Below are 15,667 nucleotides of genomic sequence, written 5' to 3'. Positions count from 1 at the left end.
TCATTGCAAGACATCTCCCTTTTTTTCAACTTTATTGAGACGTCATTGACGTAACATCATGTGAGTTTAAGGTGCACAGCAGGGTGACTTGATACACTTCCTTGCTGCACCGTGATGTTCATGGTGGCATTAGCTAATCTATCCACCAGCTTGCATAATTACCGTTTCCTTTTTTCTATTTTTTAAAATATTGTTTTTTTTGTGTTGAGAACATTAAGGTTTACTCTCTCAGCAACTTTAAAAAGATTTATTTATTTATTGGAGAGCTGCACGCGGGACCTTTGGTTTTTGTTGTGGTGTATGGAATCTTTTTAGTTGTGGCATGCGAACTCCTGGTCACAGCATGTGGTGTCTAGTTCTCTGACAGGGATCAAACCTGGGCCCCCTGCATTGGGAGCTCAGAGTCTTAGCCACTGGACCATCAGGTAAGTCCCTCTCAGCAACTTTTAAGTATAGAATACAATATTGTTAATTATTCTCACCATGCTATACATTTTGGTTGTTTAGTTGCTCAGTCATGTCTGACTCTTTTGCAACACCATGGACTGTAGCTGGCCAGGCTCCTCTGTCCATGGGGATTCTCCAGGCAAGAATACTGGAGTGGGTTGCTATTTCCGTCTCCAGGGGATCTTCCCAATTTGGGGATTGAATATGCATCTCCAGCTTGGCAGGTGGATTCTTTATCACTGAGCCATGCACTGACCTCAGAGATACAGACAGAGAATGACCAGATAGGGGCTTTCCTCTCTTGTATTTAAAATAATTATTTTTATTTTTTGGCCACATCAGTTCTTAGTTGCCGCACATGGAATCTTTTGCTGCGGCTCACAGGCTCTAAAGCTCCAGCTCAGTAGTTGTGGCATGTGGGGCCCAGTGGCATTGGAAAGCAGACTCTCAACCACTGGACCACCAGGGAAGTCCCCTCTGTTTTTAAAGGTAATTTTTAAAGGTAATTTATCCTGGATTAGAGTATATGTCTGCAGTTGGTTGTGTGCTAGAGAGTACTCTTCACCTGGGGGTGAGCCTGGCACGGGTTCCTGAAAATCAAGTTGAAACTTAGAGTTTTGAGAAGTGGTTAAAGATAACCTTCTTGGTATATTTTGATATCTATACCAAAGAATAAAGGGAAGTATGGCTTAAGATGCATATATCTTAAGATATATATTTTATATATGATATATATGTAAGTGTATGTATATATTTCCATGTATGTATTCCTCTCACATATATGAATATATATACAGCCCAACTCTAGTCAAAGCTATGGTTTTTCCAGTAGTCATGTATGGGTGTGAGAGCTGGACTATAGAGAAAGCTGAGTGCCAAAGAATTGATGCTTTTGGACTGTGGTGTTGGAGAAGACTCTTGAGGGTCCCTTGGACTGCAAGGAGATCCAACCAGTCCATCCTAAAGGAAATCAGTCTTGAATATTCATTGGAAGGACTGATGCTGAAGCTGAAACTCCAATTCTTTGGCCACCTGATGTGAAGAACTGACTCACTGGAAAAGAGCCTGATGCTGGGAAAGATTGAAGGCGTGAGGAGAAGTGGAGGACAGAGGATGAGATGGTTGGATGACATCACTGACTCTATGGACATGAGTTTGGGTAAACTCTGAGAGTTGGTGATGGATAGGGAGGCCTGGCGTGCTGCAGTCCACGGGGTCACAAAGAGTCGGACAGGACTGAGAGACTGAACTGAACAGTGACTAAACAACAGCAACGTATATATATGTATACATATGCATGCACATCTATCTGTCTATCCATTCATCTAATAAAATATGACTTTGGGGACTTCCTGGTGGTCCAATGACTAAGACCCTGCACTCCCAATGCAGGGGTTGCCCGGGTCCGATCCCTGGTCGGGGAGCTGGATCCCACATGCCGAAACTAAGATCCTTCATGAGCAACGAAGGCCTGGTACAGTCAAATAAATAAATAAGCAAATATATTTTAAAAACCAAAAAAAAAAAAAAATCATGGCTTTGTCATTGTGAAAAATGAGCCTACCCCAGGATATGCTCCATGTTGCAAGGGGTCATGGCACACTGACCAGCTGGCTCTACAATACTGAGAGAGGCACAGACATTACATCCTAGACACAGGCTTCTCAACCTCAGTACTACTGACATCTGGGGCTAGATGATGATTCTCTCTTGGGGGTCTTGGGCTGTCTTTGCATTGAGGGTGCTGAGCAGCATGCCTGCCTTTGCCCACAGGTGCCCCAGCAGCCTCCCCATGGTCATGACAAGCAAAAACCGTCTCCAGACACCGATGAATGGCCCCTAGTGGGCAACATTGCCCCAGCTGAGAACCATTGTCTGTGGCGTCTGCTGACAGGTACAGGCTGAAGAACCAGAGACATCACAAACCTCTGTGCACCCCGCAGCTTCCCACGTCCTTTTCTTGGGACATGTGAAGGTTCTACAGCACATGGACCCCACACAAAGATCAGCCCAGGGGGAAGCTCCCTAGAACGTATTTCCAGGCACAAATCCCCGAAGAATTCCTTTAATCTGATGTGACCTAGAGTCTGAACATCCAAGTCCCGCCCCAACACACACATACTCAGAAACAAACCCAGCCTAGACAGACTTCTCTCTCCTTCCGGCTCCCTGCAGGAACCCCTTGCTGCTCTGACAACAATGAAGACCTTGCGGTTTGGAGAAAGAAATCACCTTGTCATACTTACTCATAACTCTGTAAGCAAACCCACGTGGAAATTTCACTTCTCTCCAAAACTCTCATCTTTTTCTTTTTGCATAACCCACTGGTTAATATGTTTGAAGGACTTGAAAAAATCTCCTAAACTCTGATGCCTTAATTTCTTATACTCTTCTGCTCTTCCAGCATCATCCAGATACAGCCACCCCTTCGTGCTGGAGCTCCTTGTTTTGACCCTTGGGATAATTATCAATAAAGAATAGAGACACAGGGCCCATGGGGCCCTACAATGCACCCTGAGGTGGTGACTGCAAAGGTGGCGAGAGTCACATCCCATGTTGGCAGTGCTAGCAGGGCCCTTTCCGGCAATCAGGGGTCTCTCATCTGAGGATGCCCAGGCCTGCCTGTGCATAACCTCTCAGATCCCAGTAGACATGGGTAGATCTATATGGAGGATAGACATGAATTTGAGCAAACTCCAGGAGATAGTGGAGGACAGAGGAGCCCAGCATGCTACCGTCCATAGGGTTGCAAAGAGTCAGACACGACTGAGTGACTGAACAACAACAAATCTGGAAGATTCTAACAGGACAAAAGAGTACATGAAATTAAGACATCAGAGTTTGGGAGACTCACCAAAACTGGACGCACAATTGTGACATGTTCATACAATGGATTCTTACATAGGAGGGAAAAGAAAAAATAGACTCACACATAAAGGTATGATTATATCTCAAACATACAATGCTGAATGAAAACGTCTGGTCATGAAAGTACAGATTATATAATTTTATGCAGATGAAAATTCAATCACAACAGGGAAGGGAGATGATAGACAGATAAATAGATAGATAGATATGTGTATGTTCAGTTGCTCAGTCATGTCCAACTCTTTGCGACTCCGTGGACTGTAGCCTGCCAGGTTCCTCTGTCCATGGGATTCTCCAAGCAACAATACTGGAGTGGGTTGCCATTTCTTCCTCTATGGGATCTTCCCGACCCAGGGATTGAACCTGCGTCTCTTGCATTGGCAGATGGATTCTTTACCACTGTGCCATCTGGGAAGCCCCTTTCTCTCCTATAGATAGCATTCAATGGTTTTATACGTTGGCATCTCCCACTGGACCAGGATCCACAAGATGAAGTTTTCTTCACTAATATTTGTTTAGAGTCTTAGAATAGGCTATGCTGCCATAGAAAACTGTTGGAGAAATTAATTCACTGATTAAATATATCATAATTTCTAGAGGTTTATCAGTTGAATGTCAGAGAAAGTGTGCTATTTATGGTTGGCTTTCTAGAACACTTCAGTGATTTTGTTGATAACATTGGAAATGAGACTGAATCATCATGATAGCCCCCTAGAATGGCTAGGGGAGGTTTCCGAGGGGTCCTGAGGTTTTAGAGACGACCCTCTGATGAAGAGGGATGATCCTAAAGATGAAGATTTACATCTTCCGATTCCAGCTGTTGTTAGGGTGGAGCTCTCAAGCTGAGTTTGAGAAAGCACTGCGGCTTCCATCAAAGACCTCCTCCAGGTCTTTCTGGGCACGTTCTGGGGATGGGATTCAAGCCTTGAACTGCTCTTAGCATGTTGCAAGATCCATGTACACACTGGCATCAGCCGAGGGCTCTCTGGGCCTCTGGGACGTGGGAGTAATGTTTTCCCGTGTGAAAACCGAACAGTCCAAGTCAGTGTATGTCACCTCCTTCAGTTCCTCCGCGTCAGGGTCCTGCATGAAGGGGAATGATGAGTGAGGGTGTGCCAACCCTTAGGGGGGTGATGGGGGAAATGGGACTCATTCAGAGGTTGTACCAAAGAGAACCTACCTCCCGATTCACCCTTCTGCCCGCCTCAGGCTGGCTGTTCATTATAGCAGCATCTCTGGGTGAGAGAAGTCATCGAGACACTTGGGGAGGGCACTTCTGGATTCTCATTTTATCCACACAGCACCAGTGGACAGGGAGATGCAGTGGATGTCTGAGATGACTCATCCTCCCCACAGTTACTCACTAAGTCGTGTCTGCCTCTTTGCGACCTCACGGACTGCAGCATGTCAGGCTTCCCTGTCCATCACCAACTCCCGGAGTTTACCCAAACTCATGTCCATTGAAGTCGGTGATGCCATCCGACCATCTCATCTCCCAAAAGTAGAGTCCGAAACTTAACGTCTTTGAGGTTCAAATGCCCACCACATTGATAGTTCCCATTTTTTTTTTTGAAAAAGATTTTTTGATGTGAACTGTTTTTAAAGTCTTTGTTGAATTTGTTACGATTTTGCTTCTGTTTTGTGTTTTGGTTTTTTGGCCACCATGAGGTGTGTGGGACCTTAGGTCCCCAACCAGGGATCAAACCTGAAACCCCTGCATTGGAAGGTGAAGTCGTAACCACTAGACCACCAGGGAAGTCCCAACAACTGCCTATCTCTATCCCACTGGTTCCCTCCCCTAATTTCTCCTTTATGTCGATCCCTTCTCTAGATATTCCTGGCTGCACTGGGCCAGTGGAGAAGTAGGCAATGAGAGGAGGGGCCAGGGCACTGATGTTCTCCTTGAAAGCTCTATCTTGGGACTTCCCTGGCTGCCAGTGGTTAAGAATCCACCCCTCAAGGCAGGGGATGCAGGTTCGATCCCTGGTCCAGGAACTAGGATCCCACATGCCTTGGGGCAGTTGAGCCTGTGCACCAAACTGGAGAGCCCCAGTGCCAGGACGAAAGACCCTGCGTGATGCAGCCAAGTTCTCCGGTGCTGCAACGAAGACCCAACGCAGCCAAATAAAGAAGGAAGGAAGGAAGGAAGGAAGGGAGGGAGGAAAGACAGCTCTGCGTCTCCTGCGACAGCTCTGTGTCTGTGGCTCCTGCCTTGAGCACATACCTGTACACTGTCCCCTCCTCTCCCCACTTTGCCCAGATGGCACTGGCCTCTTCTTCCTGAGACCTACCCTTTCCATCAGGGCACCAGTGATGGACAAGGAAGGAGATGAGGCTGACAAGGAACACGAAGGCCGTGGAGGGTCCAGCCAGAGTGTGCAGGTGCCTGGGGTTACTTGGAGGAAGACGTGAATCCATGAAGAAACAAATCATAGCAGCTCTCCTTACTGTTTGCCGGGTAAATGAATGCAATGGCTCTACCTTCACAATACCCTTGAGCCAAAAAAATTAAATGATCCAGTGGAAGAAAAAAGCGAAATAAAGATCAAAGTAAGGGCAGTTGTCTTATGTCACATGCCCAGGAAAGGACAAGACATTTGAGCCCAGGGCTGCAGAAGGCAGCTTTGCTGTGGTCTCATGAGCCATATTTAGGTTGATGCCCTGAGGGTGAGGGAGAGAGAAAAGACCAATTCCACTGCCAGCTATTGCCAGACATACCTCGTTGTCCATCCCCTGACCAACAAAACCAGTCCTTTTGGAAAGTAGGAGGAAAGTTCACCAGGAGGTAGTGCTGTTTCCCACCCCTGAGTCCAAGATCTGGACTCGCTCAAAAGAATACTGGCGGCCTTCCCCAGTGGCCCAGCAGTTAAGAATACACCTGCCAATGCAGGGGACATGGGTTCCATCCCTGGACCAGGAAGATTCCACATGTCCCAGAGCGACTAAGCCCGTACTGAACTACTGAAGCCTGCGTGCTGCAACTAGAGAAAGCCCACGCACAGCAACAAAGGCCCGATGCAGCCAAAAATAAGTAAACACATAAAATAATAAAAAAGAACATTGGCACTCACCTCCCAGGGATCTATCTGCATCTACACATACAATTGGAATTGGGATGAAGTAAAGGTTTTGGGGTGGGGGAATAGATGGGAGGTAGTTTTGTACCATGTATACAGCACTTTCTTTGATCCAGGACCTGTGCTGTGCAGGGTGGCAGTGGGGGGAGTAATGTTTTCACCTTTTTGATTTGACCCCATCCATCCTCATGTTGAAGCTAAACTCCAACACTTTGGCCACCTGATGTGAAGAGCTGACTCATTGGGAAAGACCCTGATGCTGGGAAAGATTGAGGGCAGGAGGAGAAGGGGACGACAGAGGATGAGATGGCTGGATGGCATCACCGACTGGATGGACATGGGTTTGGGTGGACTCCGGGAGTTGGTGATGGACATGGAGGCCTGGCGTGCTGCAGTCAATGGGGTTGCAAAGAGTCGGACACGACTGAGCGACTGAACTGAACTGAACTGATCCTCATAGAGAGCCTCGAAGGGAAGAGGTTCAGTCTGGCTCTATTGTGGATAAAATAGAGGGTCAAAGAGGTAATCTTACGGAAGTAGATTAACGATGGTTTGAACCCAAGTATGTTTGGCATCCTAGTGTTTTATGAGATGGGCTTCCCGGGTGGCTCAGTGGTAAAGAACCTGCCTGTCAATGCAGGAGACATGGGTTGGATCCCTGGGTGGGGAAGACCCTTTGGAATAGGAAATGGCAACCCACTCCAGTATTCTTCCCTGGAGAATCCAATGGACGGAGGAGTCTTGTGGGCTATAGTCCGCGGGGTTGCAGAGTTGGACACAACTGAGTGACTAAACCACCACCAGCAGCTGCTAAGACTCCAGGCTTCCAATGCAGCGGGTGCAGATCCTTGGTCGGGGAAACTAAGATCCAACCTGGAGCAGCCAATTTTTTAAAAGAAGGTTTAAAATAGGGAGATTATCCTAGATTATTTGGATGATCCCAGTGTAATCACGAAGTTCTTACAACAGAAAGAGGGAAGGATAAGAAGAGAATTGGAGGGGAGGGAGGTGGGTGGGGGGTCCGGGAAGGGGAACACATGTAAACCCATGGCTGATTCATGTCAATGTATGGCAAAAACTATTACAATATTGTAAAGTAATTAGCCCCCAACTAAAATAAATAAATAAAAAAAAAAAAAAAGAAAAAAAAAAAAAAGAAGAGAATTGGAGAGAGAGATGCGATGAAAGAAAGAGGGTCAGAGTGTCCACTGTCAGGTAGACACAACCAACCACTGTGGCTGTGAAGATGGATGAAGCGACCATGAGATGTAGGAAATGTAAGAAGCCTCTAGAAGGTGGAACCGGCAAGGAAATGGATTCTTCCCCAGAACCTCCAGAAGGAATGCAATCCCCCTGCCATTTTGATTTTAGCCCAGTGTCACCCATTCGTTTTAGAGGGCTTCTCTGGTGGCTCAGATGGTAAAGAATCTGCCTGCCACGTGGGAGACCTGGGTTCGATCCCTGGTTCAGGAAGATCCCCTGGAGGAGGGCATGTGAACCCACTCCAATATTCATGGACAGAGGAGCCTGGCAGGCTACCGTCCATGGGGCCACAAAGAGTCAAACACCACTGAGCGACTAACATTTTTACTTTTACCCATTTCAGACTTCCCATTTATAGAACTGTAAATACTTTAAAACACCATGGTGTTATTATCCCCTGAGCCTGTGGAAATTTGTTGAAGCAGCAATAGGAAATGAATGTACAATGCATATTGCACATTACTTAACTGAGTACTTAACGAGTAAGAACTTAAACTGGAACAGTACTTAAACGAGTAAGTTAACGAAGGAACCCTAAACATGGACGGATTCAGTTCTGTCTTACTGTAGCTTTTGTGCTACTGAAAACTTTTGACAGACAAGAGCTCATTTCTTTTTATTTTTAAAAATTAAAAAAATGTGTTTTTTTGATGTGGATCATTTTTTAAAGTCCTTATTGAATTTGTTACAGCACTGCTTCTGTTTTATGTTTTGCTTTTTTGGCCACGAGGCTTGTGGGATCTTAGCTTCCCGACCAGGGATCGAACTCACACCTCCTGCGCTGGAAGGGGGGTTCTTTTTTTGTATATATATCCAAATGTATTTATTATGTTTTAAAATTTATTTTTGATCGGAGATAATTGTTTTGCGCTGTTGTGATGGCTTCTGCCATTCATCAGCATGAATCAGCCACAGGTATGCGTATGTCCCCTCCCTCGTGAACCTCTCTCCCACCTCCCACCCCGTCCCACCCCTCTGGGTTGTCACGGGGCACCTGGTTGAGCTCCCTGTGTTACACAGCAACGTCCCATTAGCTGTCTGTTTTACATATGGTAATGGATATGCTTCAATGCTACTCTCAGTTTGTCCCACCCTCTCCTTCCCCCGCTGTGTCCAAACTGTTCTCTATGTCTGCGTCTCTGTTTCCACTCTGCAAGTAGGTCATCAGTATTGTCTTTCTAGATTCCACATATAAGCACTGATATACGAAATTCGCTTTTCTCTTTCTGACTGACTTCATTCTGTATAACCAGCTCTTGGTTCATCCACTTATTAGAACTGACTCAAATGCATTCCTTTTTATGGCTGAAGGAAGGTGGATTCTTTTTTTTTTTAAATAATTTATTTATTTTAGTTGGGGGCTAATTACTTACAATATTGTCGTGGTTTTTGCCATACATTGACATGAATCAGCCATGGGTTTACATGTGTTCCCCATCCTGAACCTCCCTTCCACCTCCCTCCCCATCCCATCCCTCTGGGTCATCCCATTGCCCCAGCCCTGAGCATTTGTCTCATGCATCAAACCTGGAATGGTGTTCTGTTTCACATATGATAATATACATGTTTCAATGCTATTCTCTCAGAACGTCCCACCCTCACCTTCTCCCTCAGAGTCCATAAGACTGTTCTATGCACCTGTGTCTCTTATTCTGTCTCGCATATTGGGTTATCATTACCGTCTTTCAAATTCCATATATATATGCATTAGTATACGGATAAGGCAATGGCACCCCACTCCAGTACTCTTGCCTGGAAAATCCCATGGATGGAGAAGCCTGGTAGGCTACAGTCCATGGGACCGCTAAGAGTCAGACATGACTGAGCGACTTCCCTTTCACTTTTCTCTTTCATGCACTGGAGAAGGAAATGGCAACCCACTCCAGTATTCTTGCCTGGAGAATCCCAGGGACGGCAGAGCCTGGTGGGCTGCCATCTATGGGGTCGCACAGAGTCGGACACGACTGAAGCGACTTAGCAGCAGCAGCAGCATTAGTATACTCTATTGGTGTTTTTCTTTCTGGCTTACTTCACTCTGTTCTTAACCACTGCACCACCAGGAAGTCCCAGTGCTCATTTCTTGGCAAACAGAACTTCTCGAAGAACTGGGCCACCACCCCCACCAGCTGCTGCCTTCCTTTCCCTTCCTCAAGCTCTCAGCTCCAGTTACTCACTGCTGTTGGAGCTTGGTTTCGTGTGTAGCAGCTGACTGCTTGAAGAGTTTCCTAGAAAGAGGAACAGGAGAGAGGTGAGGGAAGGAGGCTGCCTTTTACCTCATGGAAGCTTCTTTGTCATATAATGCTGAGGTCCTAAGAGTCTTAGCATCCCTTCCCCTAATCCCTGGGAACTTGACTGCCTCCCTGAGCGTCAAGATGCCGAGAGGTGGCCTTCCCTGGTGGTCCTGTGGTTAAGACTTGGCCTTCCAATCAATGCAGGAGGTGTGGGTTCCATCCCTGGTCCCAAAGATCCCATATGCTTGGAGGCCAGAAAACCAAAACATTTAAAAAAAAAAAAAAAAAGAATCAGGGCTTCCCTGGTGGCTCAGAGGTTAAGAATCCGCCTGCCAATACAGGAGACAGGGGTTCGATCCCTGATCCAGGAAGATCCCACATGCCGAGGAGCAACCAAGGCGGTGCCCCACAACTACTGTGCCTGCGCTCCAGAGCCCAGGAGCCACAAGTGCTGAAACCCGCAAACCCTAGAGCTCCTACTCCACAACAAGAGAAGCCGCCAGAAATGAGAAGCCTGTGCGCTGCAGCTAGAGAGGAGCCTCCGCTCCTGACAAAAGCCTGTGCAGCAACACGGCCCAGTGCAGCCGAAAATAAATCAATAAAATTACGAAAAAAAAAATTGTGGTTTGAATCATGAGGTTCCTCACCTGTGACAGACAGGAACAGGGGGTCGCTGGAGTCTGACCACGAGTAGGGAGAGCGAGCGAAGGAGCCGTAGTAGCTGTAGACCCCGCTGTGGGCTGGGGTCCCAGGACCCAGGGGGAGCTCTGCCTGGACTGCTCCGCGGGGGCCCCGCCGTCCAGCGAGCCGGCGCCCCAGGTTCTCCCCCTCCCTGAGCAGATGGAACTGGTCAAAGGCGCGCTCGGAGCTGCAGAGCAAGGTCACGTTCTCCCCCGACCTCACCACGGGGCCCCCGGGCTGAGAGAGAGGGTTTCTTGGACAGACCTGGAGGGAGGAGAGGAAGTTTAGTGAGAGAGGCTCTTTCCGAATCACACGTCCTTCACCCCTGAGCTGAGAATTCACGCTCACGGTTCTTCTCAACTCTCTCTCTCTCACTTATTCTCCCCTATCTCTCTCCTCCTTTCTCTCTCTAGGTCTCTGAAATGGCCTCCCTCCTGTTTTCTTCCTTCTTGTATTTTTTTTTTTAACTCTCTCTACTTCTCCTTGGATTGGTTGATTTGATCTGTCTTCTTTCATCCTGAGTCTCTCATTCTCTATCTCGTCTCTGTCAACATTATCCATCTATCTATTCTATTATCTGTCTCTATCTCCATCCGCCATTCTATCTGTCCATCTTATCACCTATCTATATATCCATCCATCATTCCACCATCTGTCTGCCTTTCTATGTATGTAGCCATCTACCTATTTTGTCATCTATGTATGCGTTCATCCATCATTTTACCTATCTATCTATCATCTGTTTCCACTTCCATGACTTCCTCTGCTTCTCCGTCTCTCTGGGTCTCTTTTGGAATCTCTATTACCCACCCCCACAGCACCGTCTTTCTCTATCTTTGTGTCCATACCCCTCCCCAGGCCTCTGAGTTTTAGGGCTTCTCTGTCTCCTCTCTTCTTTCTCATTAATTCTCTATCCCTTTTTCTTTCTCTCTACTTTTATTTTTTAATGTTTCTCCCACCGGCCCCCCGTTCCTCTGGCTTATTTGCTGTGTGCACACAGCAACTGTGTTTCTGTCTCTGCTTTCCCTCGGCTCTGTTTTCTCTCTGATTCCATCTCTCTGTGAGCTTTGAGCTCCATAATCTTACAACATTCGGTGTGAACTCGCACGTGGGCCTGAGCATAACCCATGAAACACACAACACACAGGAGCTGGCGTTGGGCTCCGTCACCAGGGACCATGGAGTCCCGGGGCACAGTGTGGCTCAACCACCTGGAACGAAGCCACATCAGAGTGAACACAGCATCACCCAAGGCGTGAGGACACAGGGCTCCTGGGAAACAGCCTGAGACAGACCGAGCTGGCCATGAAGTCCTAGGGAGATGCATGGGGTATCTTTGGGTTCTTTCAGTAGAGAAGAGAGTGTAGAGTTAAAATGGAAACCAAGCTCCTAAACTGTTTCTGGTCTCTGAACAAAACCAGGGTGGAAGGGCACCCTCCCTGCTCCCTGCCCTTCTGTCTGTATCTCTCACTTCACTCTTTATCTCCATCTCTGAGTTCCTCTGTCTCTATCTCTGCATCTGTCTTTTCTGTTATAACAGGTGGTCTGTACTTGTTTCTCCTCTTTCTTTGTCCCTCGGATGCAACTCTCACCAAGTCGGTTTCTCTCCATAAAAAGCAGCCTTCTCTCATCTCCCACACCACCACCTGGGGCTCCCAAGTCCCAATACATCCAGTCTGTATGCCAGGTCTTGACATTCTCACCTGTGATCACCGTGTCCACAGGGTCACTGAGGGGCTGACTGCTCAGAGTGGGAGAGACGGAAAGCACAGAAACTTCTTGTCTCAAGGTCACCTGCTCACCAACCTCAGTTCCACATTTGGTTGCATCTCCCTTGGAATGGGACGTAACGATCGTAGATTTCGGGTATTAGGATGCGGGCATCATTAGGTCTGCCATCATTCTGCCTGCTGCGGGACCCAATTTCCTCTGTTAAATATCCTTTTATCTAGAATGCCTGGAGCACTTCCTGTTGTTCTGACTGGACCCTGACTCACACTCCCACCAGAAAACTCTGGGATCCGGGAGACGGGGACAACGGGTGGCCTCTCTGGACTAGAGCTCTCTGACCTGTCACCACAACCTCCAGGGGGTCGCTGGGTGCTGAGCACGCAGAGGGGAGCTGACTGTAGTGACCATGACACCTGTAGGTCCCCGCATGTGCTTCGGCCACAGGGCCCATGAGGAAGTCCTTCCAGAACATGACGCCCTGGAGCTCAGGGACATCGGTTCTGTCACCCTTGTGCAGCCTGAACCTGTCAAATCCGAGAGGGGAGCGACACCGGAGAGTCACATGCTGTCCTTGAGGAACCACAGGGCTTGGCCAGGCTGACAGGGAGGGCTTGTCGTGACCCCCTTGGGGGAGAAGAATGTACCATTTACAGTAGAAAATGGGGAACCCCTTCCCCTCGCTGGGCTCCCCCTTCCCACATCTCTAAGGCTCCTTTTCAAACCAGAGAAACCCGTCCTCCATGGAGATTCCCACACCACAGAGACATAGCACCTCCTACACGAAAAACATCTGCTGAGAATTTTGAGCGCGTGTGTGTGCTCAGTCGTGTCTGACTCTTGTGACCCCATGGACTGTAGCCCGCCAGGCTCCTCTGTCCATGGGGATTCTCCAGGCAAGAATACTGGAGTGGGTTGCCATTTCCTTCTCCAGGGGATCTTCCCAACCCCGGGATTGAACCCACATCTCCTACAGCCCCTGCATTGCAGGCAGGTTCTTTACCACTGAGCTACCCGGGAAGCCTAAAAATTTTGAGCAGGTGCCGACTAAGACTCTTCCTGGATGGTGATAATGCAAAATTTGTTTTATAAAACAAGATGGAGTAGACACCCAATGGACGAATAACCTGTGTGAGTGAAATGATGTTAGCTTACATGAGAAACACAGGACATGATGGAGCCTGTGGTAGAACCTTCCGGAATCTCAGGGAGCAGGGCATATGGTTCTCCCCTTCTTCTGAATGGAGGACAGCAGCAGCAGTTCTCTGCAATGCCTACCCCATGGAACTGCTGGAGAGCTTGAGTTATCACCTTGTCCTCCAAGGGTCTGTTGCCCCTGGCCCTCCTGCCTTCCCTCACTCTACAGACAACACCAGTCCCTCCCAGTCACCCCAGCTCTGAGCATCACAGACTCCTGTAGGTGCCCACAGAGCCTGGCTCAGCAGAGGGAAGAGTGTCTGGGGGAGGGTCTCTGGACCAGAATTGGGAGCTATATATACCTGAAAGTGAAAGTGTTAGTCACCCCGTTGTGTCTGACTCTTTTTGACCCCATGGACTATAGCCCACCAGACTCTCTATCCATGGAATTCTCCAGGCATGAAGACTGCAGTGGGTTGCCATTCCATTCTTCAGGGGATCTTCCCGACCCAGGGATCGCACCCAGGTCTCCCTCACTGCAGGCAGACTCTTTACCATCAGAGCCACACTGGGCTCCCATTTTCTACTTCCTAAAGACTCACCCTCATATGGTTATGACTTCCCATGGTTGACCCATCACCCTACCTTCTGTGCCATCTCCCCTCTTACTACAGGAGAGTCTTACATGAGGTGGATGGCAACCACGGTTTTGGGGAAACACTCACCCTCTTGTGCCCAGATGCTCTGGATCAAGAAGAATCCTGGAAAGAAAGACTTGTGACGGACGATCCATCTCATGTCAGACCTGGCCTCCTACTCCCCTGGCCTAGTCTATGGGCCTCATTGGCAAAGACGGTGCTCGGCCTTGATGAACCCAACCATCAAGGTCCACCTCGCCCCCATGGAGGCAGGGGTCTCTGTTAAGGAGGACCCAGACCTGTAGGTCAATATTTGCACCAGGCTTCGTTCCCTGCCAGGACTCACCAAGACATGCCAGGCTGACGATGGCGGACAGCATGGTGCTGCTTCTACCGAGCGGGAGGCAGCAGCTCAGCAGACCTGAAGAGCACACAGGGTGTTATGATGATGCCCAAGCTACCGTCGTGTGCAAGCTGACCACGGGACGGAAAGGTGACTCACACAGGCTCTTCTTACTTTAAAAAAGACAGTGTGTGGGGGCCCCGACTGAGCGAGGAATTGGGCTTCCTGGAAAATTTTCAGACCAGTGCTGACTCTTCAGATTGTATAACAAACTTGAACCACAACCTCTGACCCAACCCGCCTATGGCGACTTTTTCAAGTTTACCAAAAATGTGCAATGCAATATCTAATCTGCTGCGACTTTGATGCACTGAATTATTTTCTGTTTTCATTCTTGATATGATTTTCACAGAATTTCTTATTTCATTCCTATATTAAAAAATTTCCAAGCATTATATTTTATCCTTAATGTTCAACCGTCTCTATGACATCCAAAGTAACAATGTCTTTATTGAAAATGCTAATTTCATGGCTTTTTTTAATTTATGGATTTTCTTATATTGTATTTTCTTTTCCCTGTATGTATGCACTGCCAAGTTCCTTGAACATGTAACAATTTTAAAAAATTTATGTATAGTTGACTTACAATATTATATTAGTTACAGGTGTATTACATAGTGATTTAGTATTTTCGTAGATTACACACAGCACAAAATATTATAAAATATTGACTATATTCCCTGTGCTGGACATTATAACCTTGTGACTTATTTATTTTATAAATGGTTGTTGGTATTTCTTAATCCACTCTACATACTTTGCTGCCCCTCACACCCACCCCTCTCCCCTCTCCCCTACGGTAACCACTAGTTTGTTCTTTGAATCTGTGAGTCTGATTCTCTTTTGTTATATTTGTTCATTTATTTTTATTTTCTTTTTTAAAATTTATTATTTTTAATAACAAGTGACAGTAGATTCAGAATCACCTCCTGATGTTTTAATAAACCTTTGTCTTGTTATGAAAACTCTGTTAGCTTTTGAATCAAACAGTTGAAAAGGTAGCTAGAGATAGACACCTTTCTGCTTACCTTGTCCCCACCCCCAAAAGAGCGTCAAAGGCCACACTCAGCATCAAATGATGAACACAAGTATACATACACAAATGTGCACCCTGGCAGAACTGTTTTTATGGTCTATTCACAAGCAAATTTCTGAAATTGTGAATAGAGTTGCAAGGGCTTGTGACTGTAGCTT

At 47.2% G+C, this 15,667-nt stretch overlaps 1 protein-coding gene across 1 annotated transcript; it reads right to left on the bottom strand.

Annotated features, from left to right (window-relative positions):
* Positions 1-4,251: 4,251 nt before the first annotated feature.
* LOC145512180 (killer cell immunoglobulin-like receptor 2DL5A) lies at positions 4,252-14,450 on the bottom strand. Its single transcript, XM_081505810.1, is given in 9 exon segments — positions 4,252-4,398; positions 4,496-4,548; positions 5,607-5,710; positions 9,826-9,880; positions 10,534-10,802; positions 10,804-10,831; positions 12,638-12,922; positions 14,158-14,193; positions 14,417-14,450. Coding segments are annotated over 9 exon segments (1,011 nt in total).
* Positions 14,451-15,667: the final 1,217 nt, after the last annotated feature.

This window comes from Giraffa tippelskirchi, chromosome 7 (genome assembly GCF_054371585.1).
Source record: "Giraffa tippelskirchi isolate mGirTip1 chromosome 7, T2T-mGirTip1v1.2.pri, whole genome shotgun sequence".
NCBI classification, from domain to species: Eukaryota; Metazoa; Chordata; class Mammalia; order Artiodactyla; family Giraffidae; genus Giraffa; species Giraffa tippelskirchi.
The sequence above is the reverse complement of the archived record's forward strand: the minus strand, read 5'-3'. Positions and strand labels throughout refer to the sequence as shown.